General features: G+C 52.3%; 1 protein-coding gene across 4 annotated transcripts; it reads right to left on the bottom strand.

Moving 5' to 3' along the window:
- Positions 1-741: 741 nt before the first annotated feature.
- On the bottom strand, positions 742-9,187 carry TRIM56 (tripartite motif containing 56). 4 transcript variants are annotated; one of them, XM_006733719.3, is made up of 3 exons: positions 8,743-9,187; positions 7,792-7,919; positions 742-7,666 (listed from the first exon to the last, which is right to left on the bottom strand). In XM_006733719.3, the coding sequence occupies exon 3, from the start codon at positions 7,663-7,665 to the stop codon at positions 5,350-5,352; it is 2,316 nt and encodes a 771-aa protein (XP_006733782.1). In that variant the 5' UTR covers position 7,666; positions 7,792-7,919; positions 8,743-9,187; the 3' UTR covers positions 742-5,349. The 4 variants fall into 4 exon arrangements, with proteins under 4 accessions (XP_006733782.1, XP_030884455.1, XP_030884456.1 ...); XM_031028595.2 differs by having other exon boundaries at positions 7,792-7,868; XM_031028596.2 differs by having other exon boundaries at positions 8,758-9,187.
- Positions 9,188-14,257: the final 5,070 nt, after the last annotated feature.

Raw genomic sequence — 14,257 nt, 5'->3', positions numbered from 1 at the left:
TCAGTGTCCCTGTCTGTCAAATCATGTTAACGATTCCTACTTTGTAGGAGTTGAGGCTTCTGGAAGCCGATGGGTAGGAAGCACAGGTAGGGGGGCGCTCTGTAACTGCTATTCTATCTGTATTCGATGGGGAGGCCAGAAGTTGTGCGGGTTAAGCTCCTTCCCCTTCTGGCTCGGCAGAGCTGGTGGCAAGGGGGCAGGAGTACCTCGAGGGGCTCTGGACACTAGGTCAGAGTGGGTGGGGCTGGCTAGTAAGCAGACGATCCTAGAGCCCCAATACCTCCCAGCCCTGCAGGGCCCACCATGCATGCTGGAAGGTGCCCACAGATGCCTGTTTGGTTCCTCCAAACCAGAAACAAGCAGAGACTGGTGGTGGGCACAGCCACCCTGACCTGGGACCCTCGCCCACCTCCCCCTACCCCACCCCTTCATTCAATTGTACCCCACCTGAGTGTGCCCACATGCAGGTCTGCCGAGCCAGGTCACCTGCTGGCTCCCACCAAGGGTTAGCCTGGAAGATCCACATCTCTGCCCAGAGGCCCCTTCCGTCTATAGGCAGGAGTTGGGGGGGACTGAGGGGGACAACAGATGGTGACTGTGGGTCACCCTGCTCCTGTAGTGTCCCCCAAGGACTGTGTGTTGGCATCTTTGGAGCTACAGCAGGGGAAGTCATGATATCTGGGCCCTTTGCTCTCTGGTGTTGACTGTTCCCCACGGCCACGAATCCATCTAACAGAAGGGTCACGTTTTTTCAAAAGAATTTATTAAGAAACAGGAGAAAGATAGGAAGTACACGAAAGAATGAAAGCTTCCCACGCAGGTTCTTCAGCCCAAGGCAACTAAGAAAACTTTGCTGGGCTGACACCATGGGTACCGAGGTCCCGATTCTGTTTTCAACCCCGTCTCTCTTGGCTGCTAAGCCAACCAGTTCAGACTTTCTCCGGAGACAAGTCAGGTTGTCTTCCCAAATCTCCCCCAAACTCCTTCTTAATCGCCTCTTTATATACAGGCCCTTCTCTACCTGGTCCTGAAGGCTCCTCACCTGGGGCTTCAGGTGAGGTCCTGCCTTGATCCCACTGTACCTACTCCACTCTCCTATCAAAGGCCATCCGTGGTCCCTGGAAAACCTATTTTTGCTCCTGTCCTGACCCATTTAATTAAACTATATTCACGAACCAGTTGGGCAGGCTGGTTCTGCTATCTTTAGTCAAGTTACCTATTTTCCTAAGTCTGCATCTGAACTTGACTTTTCTCCTGCTAGGAACATCTTCTTGAACACACCCTGGCAGCTCTCTGCCCCAGCTAGTCCAAAACCACTCCCTCCCCACCGCCCGAAGTGGACCTCTGTGCCCTGTCCAATCTCCCATTTCATTTGCAGGATAACTATAATCGTCAGCTGCCCTGTCACAGACAGATGGTCAAACACCTTGTTCTTGGCACCCACCTATCGAATCCTGCCCAGCCCAGATCACCAACTTCACCCATTTCCTTGGAAGGTTTCTGACTTCCCTCTCAGACCTCTACCCTTCTGGAATTCTATCTCTGTAACATGTATTAGAATGACACGGCTTTACAGATACAGTAATAACAAGATTACAATGACAGGAGAGCTAGTCCCTCCCAAATTACAGTTCCTCTAAATTATCAAAAGATCGGGCCATGCTTGCCATTTTGAACTTTTCCTAAGTGTCTATGGTTATCAGTCCTTCATTGGCACAGGCTGGTTCTCACCTGGCTTTCAGAACAGCACTGAGTCTTAGCAAGCTGGCCTTTGGTCCCTTCTGCTCCTACAGTTACACATATGGCTTCTTCAAATAACTGCTACAAAGCAAAACAAAACACCTCCTCCAAAGGAGAAATAGGTAACAATGCTACCCGGACCTTCTTGAGCTTAACCTCACAATATGTGCGTATAACACCCCCACGCAGGCTTACGCCAATGGAAGAGTTTGTGTTAGGTCAGCACAGGTCAGCTAAGCTTGTTCCGAACCCATACTTCGGATTTGAGCACTTCTCCGTGCTTCTCACCCAGTACTCACAAACAACCCCGAGAGGTGGGCATGGTGCCTACTGTGATCCCCGTTTTACTGATGTACTAACTGAGGTTCAGAGAAGTTAGGAAGCTAGCCAAGATCACACAGCTATTTCGTGGAGGAGCCGGAGGTCTTTGGTACCAGGTCTCTGCTACCTCATTCCCTTCCCTTTATTAGACACAAAGACTATGGAAGAGGTTTTCTACTCCTTCTCTCTCTACCCGAATGGCATGCTTCTTTCACCGGTATACGCACAACCTGGAAAGTTCCAAACACAAAATGGAATGATTGATCAAGTTAACTGTCATAGTCAAATGTGGGTGTGGGTGTGTGTGTGTGGGGGGTTGTATCTTTCAGGATGTTCCTGATTTCTTAACATCTGTAGTTTAACCAAGAACTTTCTTGCCGTGCTGTGTAGGATCCCTAGATCACAGTTAAGGTGCTGGAGATTTTACCCCCAAATTTTGCTCAATGCTGTACTTTCCTTCTGTTTCACCTTTTGCCAGTGTTCCATGCCTTGCTACCCCTGCCCTTCAATGAGGAAAAGTTAGTACTTGGTCAATCTTCCAATGCCCGGCCTCCCAGGATCCCTACAGCTTCCTGGAAAGTCACGTGGTCCCTATAGCTCTGAAGCATCTATGGGATTCTCTTCTTGCAGCCAAGTGATATTCCCATGGTTCCCATGCAGCTCTGCAAAACTGTTTTTCTAACCCAAAGGTATAGGATCCCTTAGGGCCTATGACTCACCAGGTCCCCCTTCACACACAAGCAAGACACCCCAGTCTCATCTCTTTTGTGACTCAGCTGGGCCACCCCCTGGGAGGCATATGGTGGCCTGTGTCCACAGTGCCCCCTACCAGAGATTTCCCACAAGCCAAGGTTTTGGACAACTTGATTGGCTGGGGCTTGGACATCTGAGGTGGGAAACCTCTGGAAAGTCTTATTGCTGTCTTGTGCTTTTTCTAGATACTAATTCTTTTCACAGACGTTCATTTAGCACCTACTATGAGCCATCACTGTGCTCTCTGCAAAGAGAGCTGCAAGGAAGAGAAGACATTGTCCCCACCCCCACACAACTCACCCGATACTAGTTGGTTCCCTAGAAACACCACTTGGTCTGAATTAGTTGGTGAATTCAGCAAGACCTTCCCTTGCCTTGTGGACACTCCACAATGATCTGATCACCCCGGAGGACTCCCTGACCTCTGCATACCTCCCCAGGGCAGGGGCAGGTTCCTTGGTCAGTCACCAGACAGGGCCCCCCCCTATGGCCCTTCCTCCCTGCCGGGGGCCCCGGCCAGCTGGGAATTCTCCTCCAGACTCCTGCCTCTCCTTCAAACAGCCAGTCTCGTTTGCTCTAACTGACACATTCATTTGCAAATCCAATAGCTATTCTCGAATATCATTTATAGAGGTGTATGTTTTTGAAGGAAATATTCAAGCATACATGCTATTTAATGGTCAATTATAACTGAAGTAGAAATGTGGATATATGAGAAACAGCACGAAAGGACCAGAACCCAGTCTCCCAAATCACTATTTACAAATGTTGAACCTATTTCCACTCGATAACTATTCAGACATAATTTTACCTTGTGGCTATCATGATGTGATCATAATTCCAAATTCTCTCTCTCTCTCTCTTTTTTTTTGCTACGATTGCATCACATAGCATCATATTCTTCAAAATAGTTTTCATAGTTGTCATATGTGAAGGTAATAGCTCATGGTCCTAATAGACCACAATCTACTTGGCTGTCCCCCACAGCCAAGCAGTTTCCAGTCGATGACTGTGATATAGGAGTGGCCACAAATATCTCTGTGCAAATACTTTCTTTCTTTTGAATTATTTTCCCAGAATGTATTCCCCAAAGTGAGATAACTTAGTCTTATAGTCATTTCTTTCTACCTTTGTCAAGTATTGCCAAACGGCTCTCCAAAAAGCAGAGTTCCATAGCGCTGGGAGTCTATCACCCCATGACAAAACTTTTCAATGTATTTTTGGCGAATGCAAGGGGTTGGCTTTATTTGATAGTTTCCTGGTGCTGGCCTGTTTGTGTTTCCTCCTGGGGGCCAGCCTGTTGGGTCTTTTGAACCAAGTACATCTCTTGGTCACTGTTTCTACAGGAGGCTCAGCTCTTACTCAGACCAATTCTACATAGTTTCCTCCTCTTAACTGGTTTCCCTTTCATCTTTCATTATTTTTTGCTACACAAACGTTTGAAGTTTTTATATAATTGAATTTGTCTGCCTGACATTGACGATTTCCCCTATCACTTCAACGAACAAACAATGACCTCTTTAGAAAAAGGGTTTCTTTTCCCCACTCCGAATGCCCTGCACTTTCCCTCCAGACTTGTCCAAAATCCCTCTGGTTCCCATGAACATTCCCTTGTCCACGATCCCTACATTAAATTCCCTTTGGTCCTCACGCGACTGCTCCTGGCTCAACATGTCCATGGCCCATGCAAGAGACCTGCGGTCCCAGCTCACCTCCAGCGGAATCCTTCCCTGCGGATTTCATTCCTCCATCCAGCCCAGCCCCACTACTGACTTCTCAGGTTTTCCAGCTGCTTTGGCCCCGGAGTCCCACACCTGGCCTCCACAGTTCAGGCGAGGTTGTTGTCCTCAGCAACAATGGCCTACCTGAGGGCAAATCCCTTCACCCTTTAGTTCAGCCAAATGAAGGCCAGATTTTCTCTGTACTTTGCTGGGGGACACTATGACCCGAGGAGCCTCTACTTCCCGGCTGTGGCCGTGTCAAAATCCGAGGCCTCATGCGACCTGGCCTATCTCCCTGTTCCAATCTGAGGGGAAGCTGGGTTCTCAGCTCTCTTCCAGAAGGCACGTGCCTGACATACCTGAGCCCTTCTTGGCTCCGGGGATTCCTTCTGCCAAAGCTCCCCAACCCCCCTCTCTCCCCCAAAACACACTCAGACTCTCCCTGGGCCATTCCATCGGGAATGGTTTCGAAGAACACTTAACGAATTTCAGAAACCTGATCTATAAGGGCAGTGGCGACGAGGCAGTCACCCACAAAAGCAGGAGGCACGGTTAGCTCCGGCGCCCTCCTCCCCTCCTCCTCTGCTTCTGAGAGCTGGGGTCACAACACCGCCCTTGGTCCCATCCCTGCACCCCCCGGACGAGGGGGTTAGCAGTTTGGCACTTCACATTGAAAGGTTGCCAGGCCCTGCCCTCCGGGAAAATTGCCCTCAGCCACCACATCCCATGGCCAACTCGCCTCCCTCGTCCCTCCCTACAGCCCTCCCCCCTCCCCTCCCCTCCCCTCCCCGAGTCCCTCCCCAGTCCTAGCCCTTTAACTATCAGGAGGGCGGACCCGAAAGACGTGGATGGTCCCATTACTGAGGGACACAACCAGGTGCCTGCCGTCCACCATGGTGGTCACCCTGGGCTTTTCCAGGCCATGATAGGCTGTCAGGAAGTCGCCGAGCAGTGACCCCTTTGGATCCAGGATCACCACCTTGTTGACCTCGCGAAGGGTCAGAAAGATGTAGCCTTTCTTATCCACAGACACAGAGCCTGGCTGGCAGCCGTGCAGGCCCGGCCCCCGGTACTCCCCGATCACCTGACCCAGCCCATCACAGACCACCACGCTATTCTGCTGCCAATCAGACCCCACAAAATTGCCTTGGGGGCTGGCGGTCAGGAACACCAGCGCCCGCAGGCCCCTGTTGGCCTTGCCCCCCGGGATGAACCGGGTGGCCAGGCTGCCTTCCATGTTGTACACCTCCACGTGGCCCGACACGCTGACGGCCACCCGGTCCCCGCTCGGCATCGCGGCCACGGCATGGCTAGCCTGGGAGAGGCTCAGGGCCCGGCGCCACTGCACCTCGCCGTCGGGGCTGATGAGGTAGAGCCTCGCGCCCGCCGAGAAGGCCACAGCCCCCTGCAGGGCGGCCACGCTGCAAGGGGAGCAGCCCTCGGGGACGGGCACCGCGCCCCGGTAGTCACCACTGAGGGAGAAGCGCTTCAGTGCCCTGTTCTGCTCATCGGCCACCAGGATCTCCCGGGGGCCGAAGGGACAGAGCCCCGTGATCCGAGGAGACCTCTTGTCTCCAGGCATCCGTGTGGGGAAACTGCAGGAAAAAATGGGCCTGGGGAGGAGGCCGGAGCCCTCCAGGTTTAGCCCAGGTGCTGGGCTGGGCTCCCGGGAAATTGACTTGAGCCTGCCTTTGAACTTCCTCTTCTTGTTGGATCTGCTGCCCCTCGGGGTCTGGGCTCCTTCGTCTTCTAGGGGTGTCTGGGCTCTGCCCTCTTTTGGGGTCTGGGCTCCATCTTCCTGGGGTGTCTGGGCTCTGTCCTCCTTCGGAGTCTGGGCTCCATCTTCCTGGGGTGTCTGGGCTCTGTCCTCCTTTGGGGTGTAAGCTCCATCCCTGCTCTGGGGCTGGATTCCACCTTGTCTCTTGGACTTGGCTCCATCCTGCGTGCGGTTCTGAGCCTCATCCCCTCCCTGGCTTGCCGCTTCGTCTTTCCCACTGTCCTTCTGGAGCTGGGGCTCGTCAAAGGAGAGCCGTAGCAGGGGGCAGTTCTTGTCCAGGAGCCCAGGATGGAGCTCCAGCTGGGGCAGCAGGCAGGGGGCCGGCCCAGGCATCCGGGGGCAACCCTGCAGCTGCCGGAGCCTCTGGGCAATCGCCCCTTCCAGCGAGAGTATCTCCGCCTCGCGGCCCAGGCTGAGCACCCGACGGGCGAAGGCGGCCGCCGCCCTGGCCACCTGCTCCCGGCTCTCCAGCTCCCCCAGTCTCTCCCGGGCGGCCTCCTCGGCAGCCTCCACGTGGGCCCGTAGCTGCCCCAGCACCTCCTGCTTCTGGGCCAGGAGGGCCCGGAGGACCCCCTCAGTCACCTCCTCCACCTGGGTCCCCACTTTAGCCGCCTGCTCCCGCAGCCGGGCCAAGGCTTCCTTTTCCACCGTCCGGGCGGCCTCGAGCTCGGCCAAGCTGTTGTCCACACCAGCCAGCAGGTCCTCCAGGCCGGGCCTCCGGGCACGCACGGCCTCGGCCAGTGGCAGGCACGGGTGGTCCAGGTGGGGGTCCAGGCGGCACTCACGGCACAGCAGCTGGGAGCAGGGCTGGCACAGGAAGCGCAGGGCCTCCCCGGGGTGCTGGGGGCACTGGGCCGCCTGGCGCTCCCGGGCCTCCTCGTCGTACCAGCCCGCCCTGTAGCCCACCAGGTCCACCACCCGGTGGTTGTGGGTCTGCCGGGTACAGCGGTGGCCGTCGGCACATGCCTGGCACAGGTCATCCGCGCAGTCCAGGCACCGGGCCGTGGCCGGGCCCCCGGTGCCCGCCCCCCCGACCAGGGGACACAGCGCACAGGCGGGCTTCCCCGCGCGCAGGTCTCCGCCAGCCCGGGCCCTCACCAGATCCAGGAGCCCATTGACGAAGAAGTTGGTCTTGAAGGCGGCCACGCCCGCGGGCGGCAAGGGCACGGTCTCGCGGCACTCGGGGCAGCGGAGGTGGCCGCCGTCGGCCAGCTGGGCCAGGCAGCCTTGGCAATAGGTGTGCAGGCAGGGCAACGTTTTGGGCGCGCGGAGCTGCTCCAGGCATATTTTACAGGCCAGGAAATCGCTGCTCAGGGCTTCCAGGAGGGAGGGCGAGGATCCCTGGGAAACCATGCTGCAAGCGAGCGGTCGGGTCAGAGTGCAGAGAGGGGCCTCCCCCGCGGCCCCTCCAGCCTGCCATCCTGCCTCTCCGCCCCCCCGCCCCCAATCCTCAAGCCCCTCCAGGTCTGGGGATCTCACCTGAATGGCCAGGAAATCTTCTTCTGGTCTCCCAGGGCCTGTGGCCGCTTGCTCTTAAACTACGTAGCCGCCCAGCTCTGTGCATACATTCAACGAAGGGGCAAAAAGTAACCGCCTGGTGCCTAGTACTGTGAGAAAGGACCCGACCAAGAAGCCCAGCCTTAGGGAGCGGACAGGGTCATGATTAGCACCCCGGGGTTGGCGGGCCTGTAGCAAGTGTGGTTTGAGGCCTGTGTGAGGAGTGCTGAGGTCCAGCCGGGGGGCAGGTGCTGGGGTGGGGGCAGGCAGAGAAGGGACGCAGGGGAGGGTCCAGGTGGGCAGAATCACCTTGACTCCTGGCAGCTTGGGCAGGAAAAGGGGGCCACAGTTCCTGCAGCCCCACACACGGGTCTTCTTCTAGACCCTGGGAGCAGCATCAGGGGTGGTGTGGGCCCTACTTCCTGCCAGACTAACTCAGTAGGGGTTCTGGAGCAGAAGGAAGGAAGGCTGTGGGGAGGGGGCTGCCCTGCTGTCCTTCCAGCTGCTAGACCTCGGGGTCACCAGGCCCCGTGCCTCATCTCCTAGAGGCCTTTCTGCCTGTCCGGCTGCAAGGGGCCTCCGCTTTCCTAGAAGCCTCAGAGTTGTGTGCATCCATCTGTGACTCCCCCCACCCCAGATGCCAGCATAGTGGCAAAATCCTCCAGGAAGAGACTGGCTGTGGGAGGGGGGGTCCCCCCAAACTTCTGGGGAGTGGGGGCCGGAAGGAGAGGCCACAGAGTGAGAGGGGGCTCTTTCCCAGGGCAGGTCAAGCCTCTGGTCCCAGAGCGGGCGAGGTGCGGTGCTCCCGCCCACCCTCTCCTCTCCTCCCGCCTTCCGGGTCCCTCCCCTCCCCCTCCCTCTTCCTCCCGCTTCCTTCCCCCCACTCCCTCCAGCTCAGCTCCTCCTTCATCTGCCCTCCCCGGCCCTCCTTACCAAGCCTGAGCTGACCTTGGGCTCCAGGACGGGGAGTGGGAGTCCCCCCCGAGGCCTGGACGCGGCTGAGGCTGGGTGCCTGAGAGAGAAACAAAACTGAAACTAATGGTACTTCAACAACTTCCGTCCCCAGCCCGGGACACCGACTTGCTCGGCCTCAGGCCCCGCCTTCTTCCCTACCCCAGCCTGGACCTCTTCCTCGGGACGGGGGACCTCCACCCCTGGTCGCGGGGCCCCTCCTGCAGGCCCCGGGGCTCGGTGGGCCTCCCCGGGTTGGCCTGTCCGGATCTAGTGTCGGATCCGCTCAGCCAGCCAAGTGTGTTTGTCGCGCACACGCAGAGGAACGGCCTGAGGACACTTCCTCTGAGGGGGGAAATTAGAGATCCTCCGTGATCCAGAGCCGAGTCCTGGGGCCAGGTCTCCCGGTGAAGCAGCATAGCTCCAAAGCCAGTCCTAGGTGGGGCCCTTCATGCCACAGACCTTTGCTGAGCCTGGGGAGAGGCATGGCAACCAGATGAGGAGCTTTGGAACTGGCTTAGGGAAGGCTTCCTGGAGGAGGCATCGCTTGAGATGAGTTTGAAGGGCACACAGGAGTTTGGGAGGAAGAACATAGGGAAGAACGTTCTGGGAATCGGGAACAGCAAGTCCGTGGGTATAGAGGAATGAAATACCCCAACCCTTCCCAGTGGCTCCAAGTAATTTGGGATGGTTTATGGGAAGGGGACATGTGTGAGGGGCAGCAGATGAGGTTATAGAGGGAGGCAGTGGCCAGATCGCAGGGGACCTTATGTTCTCCATGAAGGAGTCTGAGTTTTATCCAAAAAGTCAAAAGAGACCAGTGAAGGATATTTCCCCCGATATCTTATGAAAAATCTGAAGTGCAGAAAAAGTGGAAGGAATTGCCACAAACACTAATATACCTACCACTTAGGTTCTACAGTTAAGATACGATGGTTGATTTATTCGCCATCTATCCGTGTATGCACCGCTCTGTTCACAGTGACCCCAGGAGAGCTCACTGTGGCAGCAGGGTCCAGGGAGAAAGTGGAGGGGTCTGAGCTGACACGTGGCCGCAGGACAGAGAGAAGGGTGGAGGATGGGATCCTTATTTGGGAGCTATCATTGAAGGCCACGAAGCCACCCACAGCGCTGGTGATGGGCGCTGGGGAGGGAGGCGAAGGAAGGAGCGCAGGCTTTGCAGGTCTGGAGGTCAGAAGGGAGGGTGAGGCTGGCGACACCCAGGCTTGTAACCTCTCTATACTCCTCTGTGGTTTTGATGAGTCACTCAACAGTGCCCAAAGTGAGAAGAGCAGAGCTGAGATGGCACTATGGGGGACCAGACACTTAAGGGCCATGGGGGAGGGACTGGGGCGTGAAGGAGGCTGAGCAGTAGCGGTCAGAGAAGTCGGTGGAGATCCAAGAGAGGGACGATCACAGGTGCCATGCCGGGGAATGTTGCGCGTCCAGAAGGTGGAGGTGGTCCGTGAATGCTGCAGACCAGACAGTCCAGCCAACAAAAGGACGTATTGGTACAGGTGTGTCCACAAATGTATGCACACACCTGCACATGCATATGGCCTCCGTGTGTGCTTCTTTGTGCACGCTCAGGAACCATTTGCCAGACAGCATGCCATGCGCTACGGAGCGTACGGAGATAAACAGGATATATTCCTCGCCCAAGAGGAGTTTTCAATCTAACAGCGGAGGTGAGAGTTTTACATGTTGCAATAGCAGACAGCAAGGCAAATGCCAAAATGATCATCACAGTGGCTTCTTTTTATTGGGTATTTAGCATGAGCTTGGCACAGGGTGTCGAAAACACAACCTGGTTTAATCCTCACAATCACCTGTTGGCATAGGTACGTACGGTTATCGCCTCCACTTTACAGATGAGGAAGCTGAGTTACAGAGAGAATAAGTCCATCCGCCCAAGGTCATAGCAAGTGCTATACCAACACGAGAGAGGGAGAGTGTGATTTCTCCCGGAAGGATGGTGGTGGTGTGGGAATCTGGAGGGCTTCATGGAAGAGGCAGCATTATCATGGCCGTCCTACCCTGCCTCGGCAAACATTGAACAGTTGCTTAAAGTGCCTATGGTGTGCAGCCAAGAAGACAGTTTTTTCCCCGGAGAGCAGACTCTTAAGCTAAGGGATAACTCACCTCCAGCCAAGTGATAAACATTACCACAGAGACACACGTGGGAGTGGGGTGTGCAGATTCTCCCTGATGCTGGGGGTTCCTCAAGATAACTCCGGGGTGGGCAGGCAGAACAAAATTAAAAATTACCTGCCTCGATTCCTAGAAGGTCTTAGGGGAACAAGTCATCATTTGTAGGATTTTCATTAAGCAAGTTTGAGCTTTGTTCTGTAGGTGCTTGGAGAGGGTGAGCTGAGCAAAGGTTTTTAATCTTATTTATGCAAGTAATAAAGATCATCTAAAGTAAACTTTATTTTTTTTAAAAGATTTTATTTATTTATTTGACAGAGAGAGAGAGACAGCGAGAGAGGGAACACAAGCAGGGGGAGTGGAAGAAGGAGAAGCAGGCTTCCCACGGAGCAGGGAGCCCAATGTGGGGCTCAATCCCGGGACTCCAGGATCATGACCTGAGCCGAAGGCAGACGCTTAACTTCTGAGCCACTCAGGCGCCCCTAAAGTAAATTTTAAAACACTCCTAGCATCATTGTAACAAAATAACTTTTTTCCTGTGCTTATTTCCTTTGGTCTCTGTCCCTATGAATATATTTTACCTTAATTGTATTCATAGTGTGCTTATACTTTTTGTTTACTTACCTAACTTAATGTTATGTCAACATATTCTGTTGCTTTTTTTTTTTTAAGGTATACTTATTTATTTTGCGGGGGAGGGGCAGAGGCTGGACGCAGGGCTCTATCCCAGGACCCTGAGATCATGACCTAAGCTGAAACTGAGAGTTGGACACTTAACCAACTGAGCCATCCAGGTGCCCCAACATTTGCTGTGTCTCTATACATTCTTTATAGTTATTATTGTTAATGGCTGCATAAATTATATGCTGTAATTTACTTAACTATTTAGAAATATGCCGGTAAGCCAGCTTCCCCCCTTAGCAGATTCCATGATATAAATAATGATGTAAATATTCCCATCAGGGCTGATTTCATGCTACCAATAATTTAGCAACTGGCTGCAAAATTCCCAAAATTTAACAATGAGCTCTCAGGAGCCAGTCGTCTTTGGAAGCTTTTAGAATCTTCTCTTTGTCCCCCGTGTTCTGAATTTCACAGTGAGTACTGTCGTGCTGAGCATTTATTGGGTTCTTTCGGTCTCAAAGCACGTTTCCCTTCAGGTCTGGGAAATTCTCCTATGTTGGGGAGGATTCTCTCCCCTCCGATTTCTCTAATTTCTCCTCTGTTTCCCACTCTGGAACTTCCACCGTTCAGATGCTGGACCTCCCAGAGGGGTCATCCAATTTTATCTTTTCTCTCATTTTCCATTTCTGTCTTTTTGACTACTTTCTGGGAGATTTCTTCAACTTAAGCCTTCTAACCATTGTGTTTTTCAAATTTGCTGTCACAGTTTTAATTCATGAGTATCCTATTTTTTTTTGTATCTGATTTTTACTGCATGGATCCAGTATCTTCTCCTACATTTCTGAGGACATGAATGTGTTTTTGTCACGTGCGTGTACGTGTGTGTGTGTGTGTGTGTGTTTCCTTCACTTTGGGTGGTTTCTGTTTACCCCCAAGTTACTGTTTCTTCTTTCCTTCCCTCCCCCACCTCTCCCTCCCTGCCCCTTCCCTCCCTCCCTCCCTTCCTTCCTTCCTCTCTTTCTCGGTGACTGTACTATTTGTTATTTTAAATTTTATTTTATTTTATTTTTTAAAGATTTTATTTGTTTATTTGACAGAGAGACAGCAAGAGAGGGAACACAAGCAGGGGGAGTGGGAGAGGGAGAAGCAGGCTTCCTGCGGAGCAGGGAGCCGGATGCGGGGCTCGATCCCAGGACCCTGGGATCATGACCTGAGCCGAAGGCAGATGCCTTAACGACTGAGCCACCCAGGCGCCCCTATTATTTTATATTTTAAAATTAGCATTCTGAGGGCGCCTGGGTGGCTCAGTTGGTTAGGCGACTGCCTTCGGCTCAGGTCATGATCCTGGAGTCCCGGGATCGAGTCCCGCATCGGGCTCCCTGCTCAGCAGGGAGCCTGCTTCTCCCTCTGACCCTCCCCCCTCTCATGCTCTCTCTATCTCATTCTCTCTCTCAAATAAATAAATAAAAAATCTTTTAAAAAAAAAACAACTTTCTCATAGTAAATTTTAAAAAAAAGAAAAAAAAATTAGCATTCTGAGATATAATTTACACACAGTAAAAATCACCTATTCAGTGAGTTTTGACAAATGTGTATCGTTAATAATTACCAACACAATCATATATAGTACAATATAAAAATAAGGAAATTGACATTGAGACAAAACCGTTAACCAGAGTGTAGACCTTATTCATTTTTCACTGTGTGTGTTGTGTATAGTTATATGCAGTTTTATTACAAGTGCAGATGCATGTAACCACCAGCGTAATCAACATCCAGAACTGTCCCATCAACACAAAGAAACTCCCTTCCCCCATCCCTAACCCCTGGCAGCTGGTGAGCTGTTCCTCATTTCTATAATTTTGCCATTTCAAGAATGTAACATAAATAAAATCATAAACTATGAAACCTTTGGAGATCCACTCAAGTTTTTATACACACGTCAATAGTTCATTCCTTTTATTACAGGATAATATTCCATTGCTTGGGAGTTCCCTAGTTTGTTTATCCATTCTCTTGTTGGAAGACATTCAGATTGTTTCTAGTTTGGGTTATTACAAATATAGCTACTATAACCATTTCTCCACTGGTTTTTATGTGAACTTAACTTTTTGGGTCTCTGGAATAAATGCTTAGAAGTATGAATTCTCAGTTGAGTGATAAGCATCTGTTTAATTTTACAAGAAACTGCCCAACTATTTTCCAGTGATTGTACCATTTTACCTTCCCATCAGGAATGTATGAGAGATTCCATTTCTCCACATCATCACCAGCATTTAGTATTGTCAGATTTCTTTATTTCAGTTCTAATAGGTGTGATATTTCATCATGGTTTTAGTTTGCATTTCCCTAATTGCTAATGACGTTGACCATCTTTTCAAATGCTTATCTAACCATCCATAGATCCTCTTCAGTGAAATATGTGTTCTTTTGCCAGTTTTTTAATTTGATTTTTTTTTTTTTAAAAGAGGGAGAGAGATGGAGGGGAGGAAGGGAGGGGCAGAGGGAGAGGGAGAGAAAGAATCTCAAGCAGGCTCCATGCCCAGCACAGAGCCTGACGTGGGGCTCAATCTCACAACCCTGAGATCATGGCCTGAGCCAAAATCAAGAGTTAGATGCTTAACTGACTCAGTAATTTCTCAGCAGATTTCTCAACAGTCTTTTCCAGTTTTCATTGTGCAGGTCTTGCGCGTCTTTTGCTAAATTTGTTCTTAAGTATTTTATT

Source organism: Leptonychotes weddellii, chromosome 5 (assembly GCF_054177405.1).
Source record: "Leptonychotes weddellii isolate Sample4059 chromosome 5, ASM5417740v2, whole genome shotgun sequence".
NCBI lineage: Eukaryota > Metazoa > Chordata > Mammalia > Carnivora > Phocidae > Leptonychotes > Leptonychotes weddellii.
This window is presented reverse-complemented; position numbering and strand designations above follow the sequence as displayed.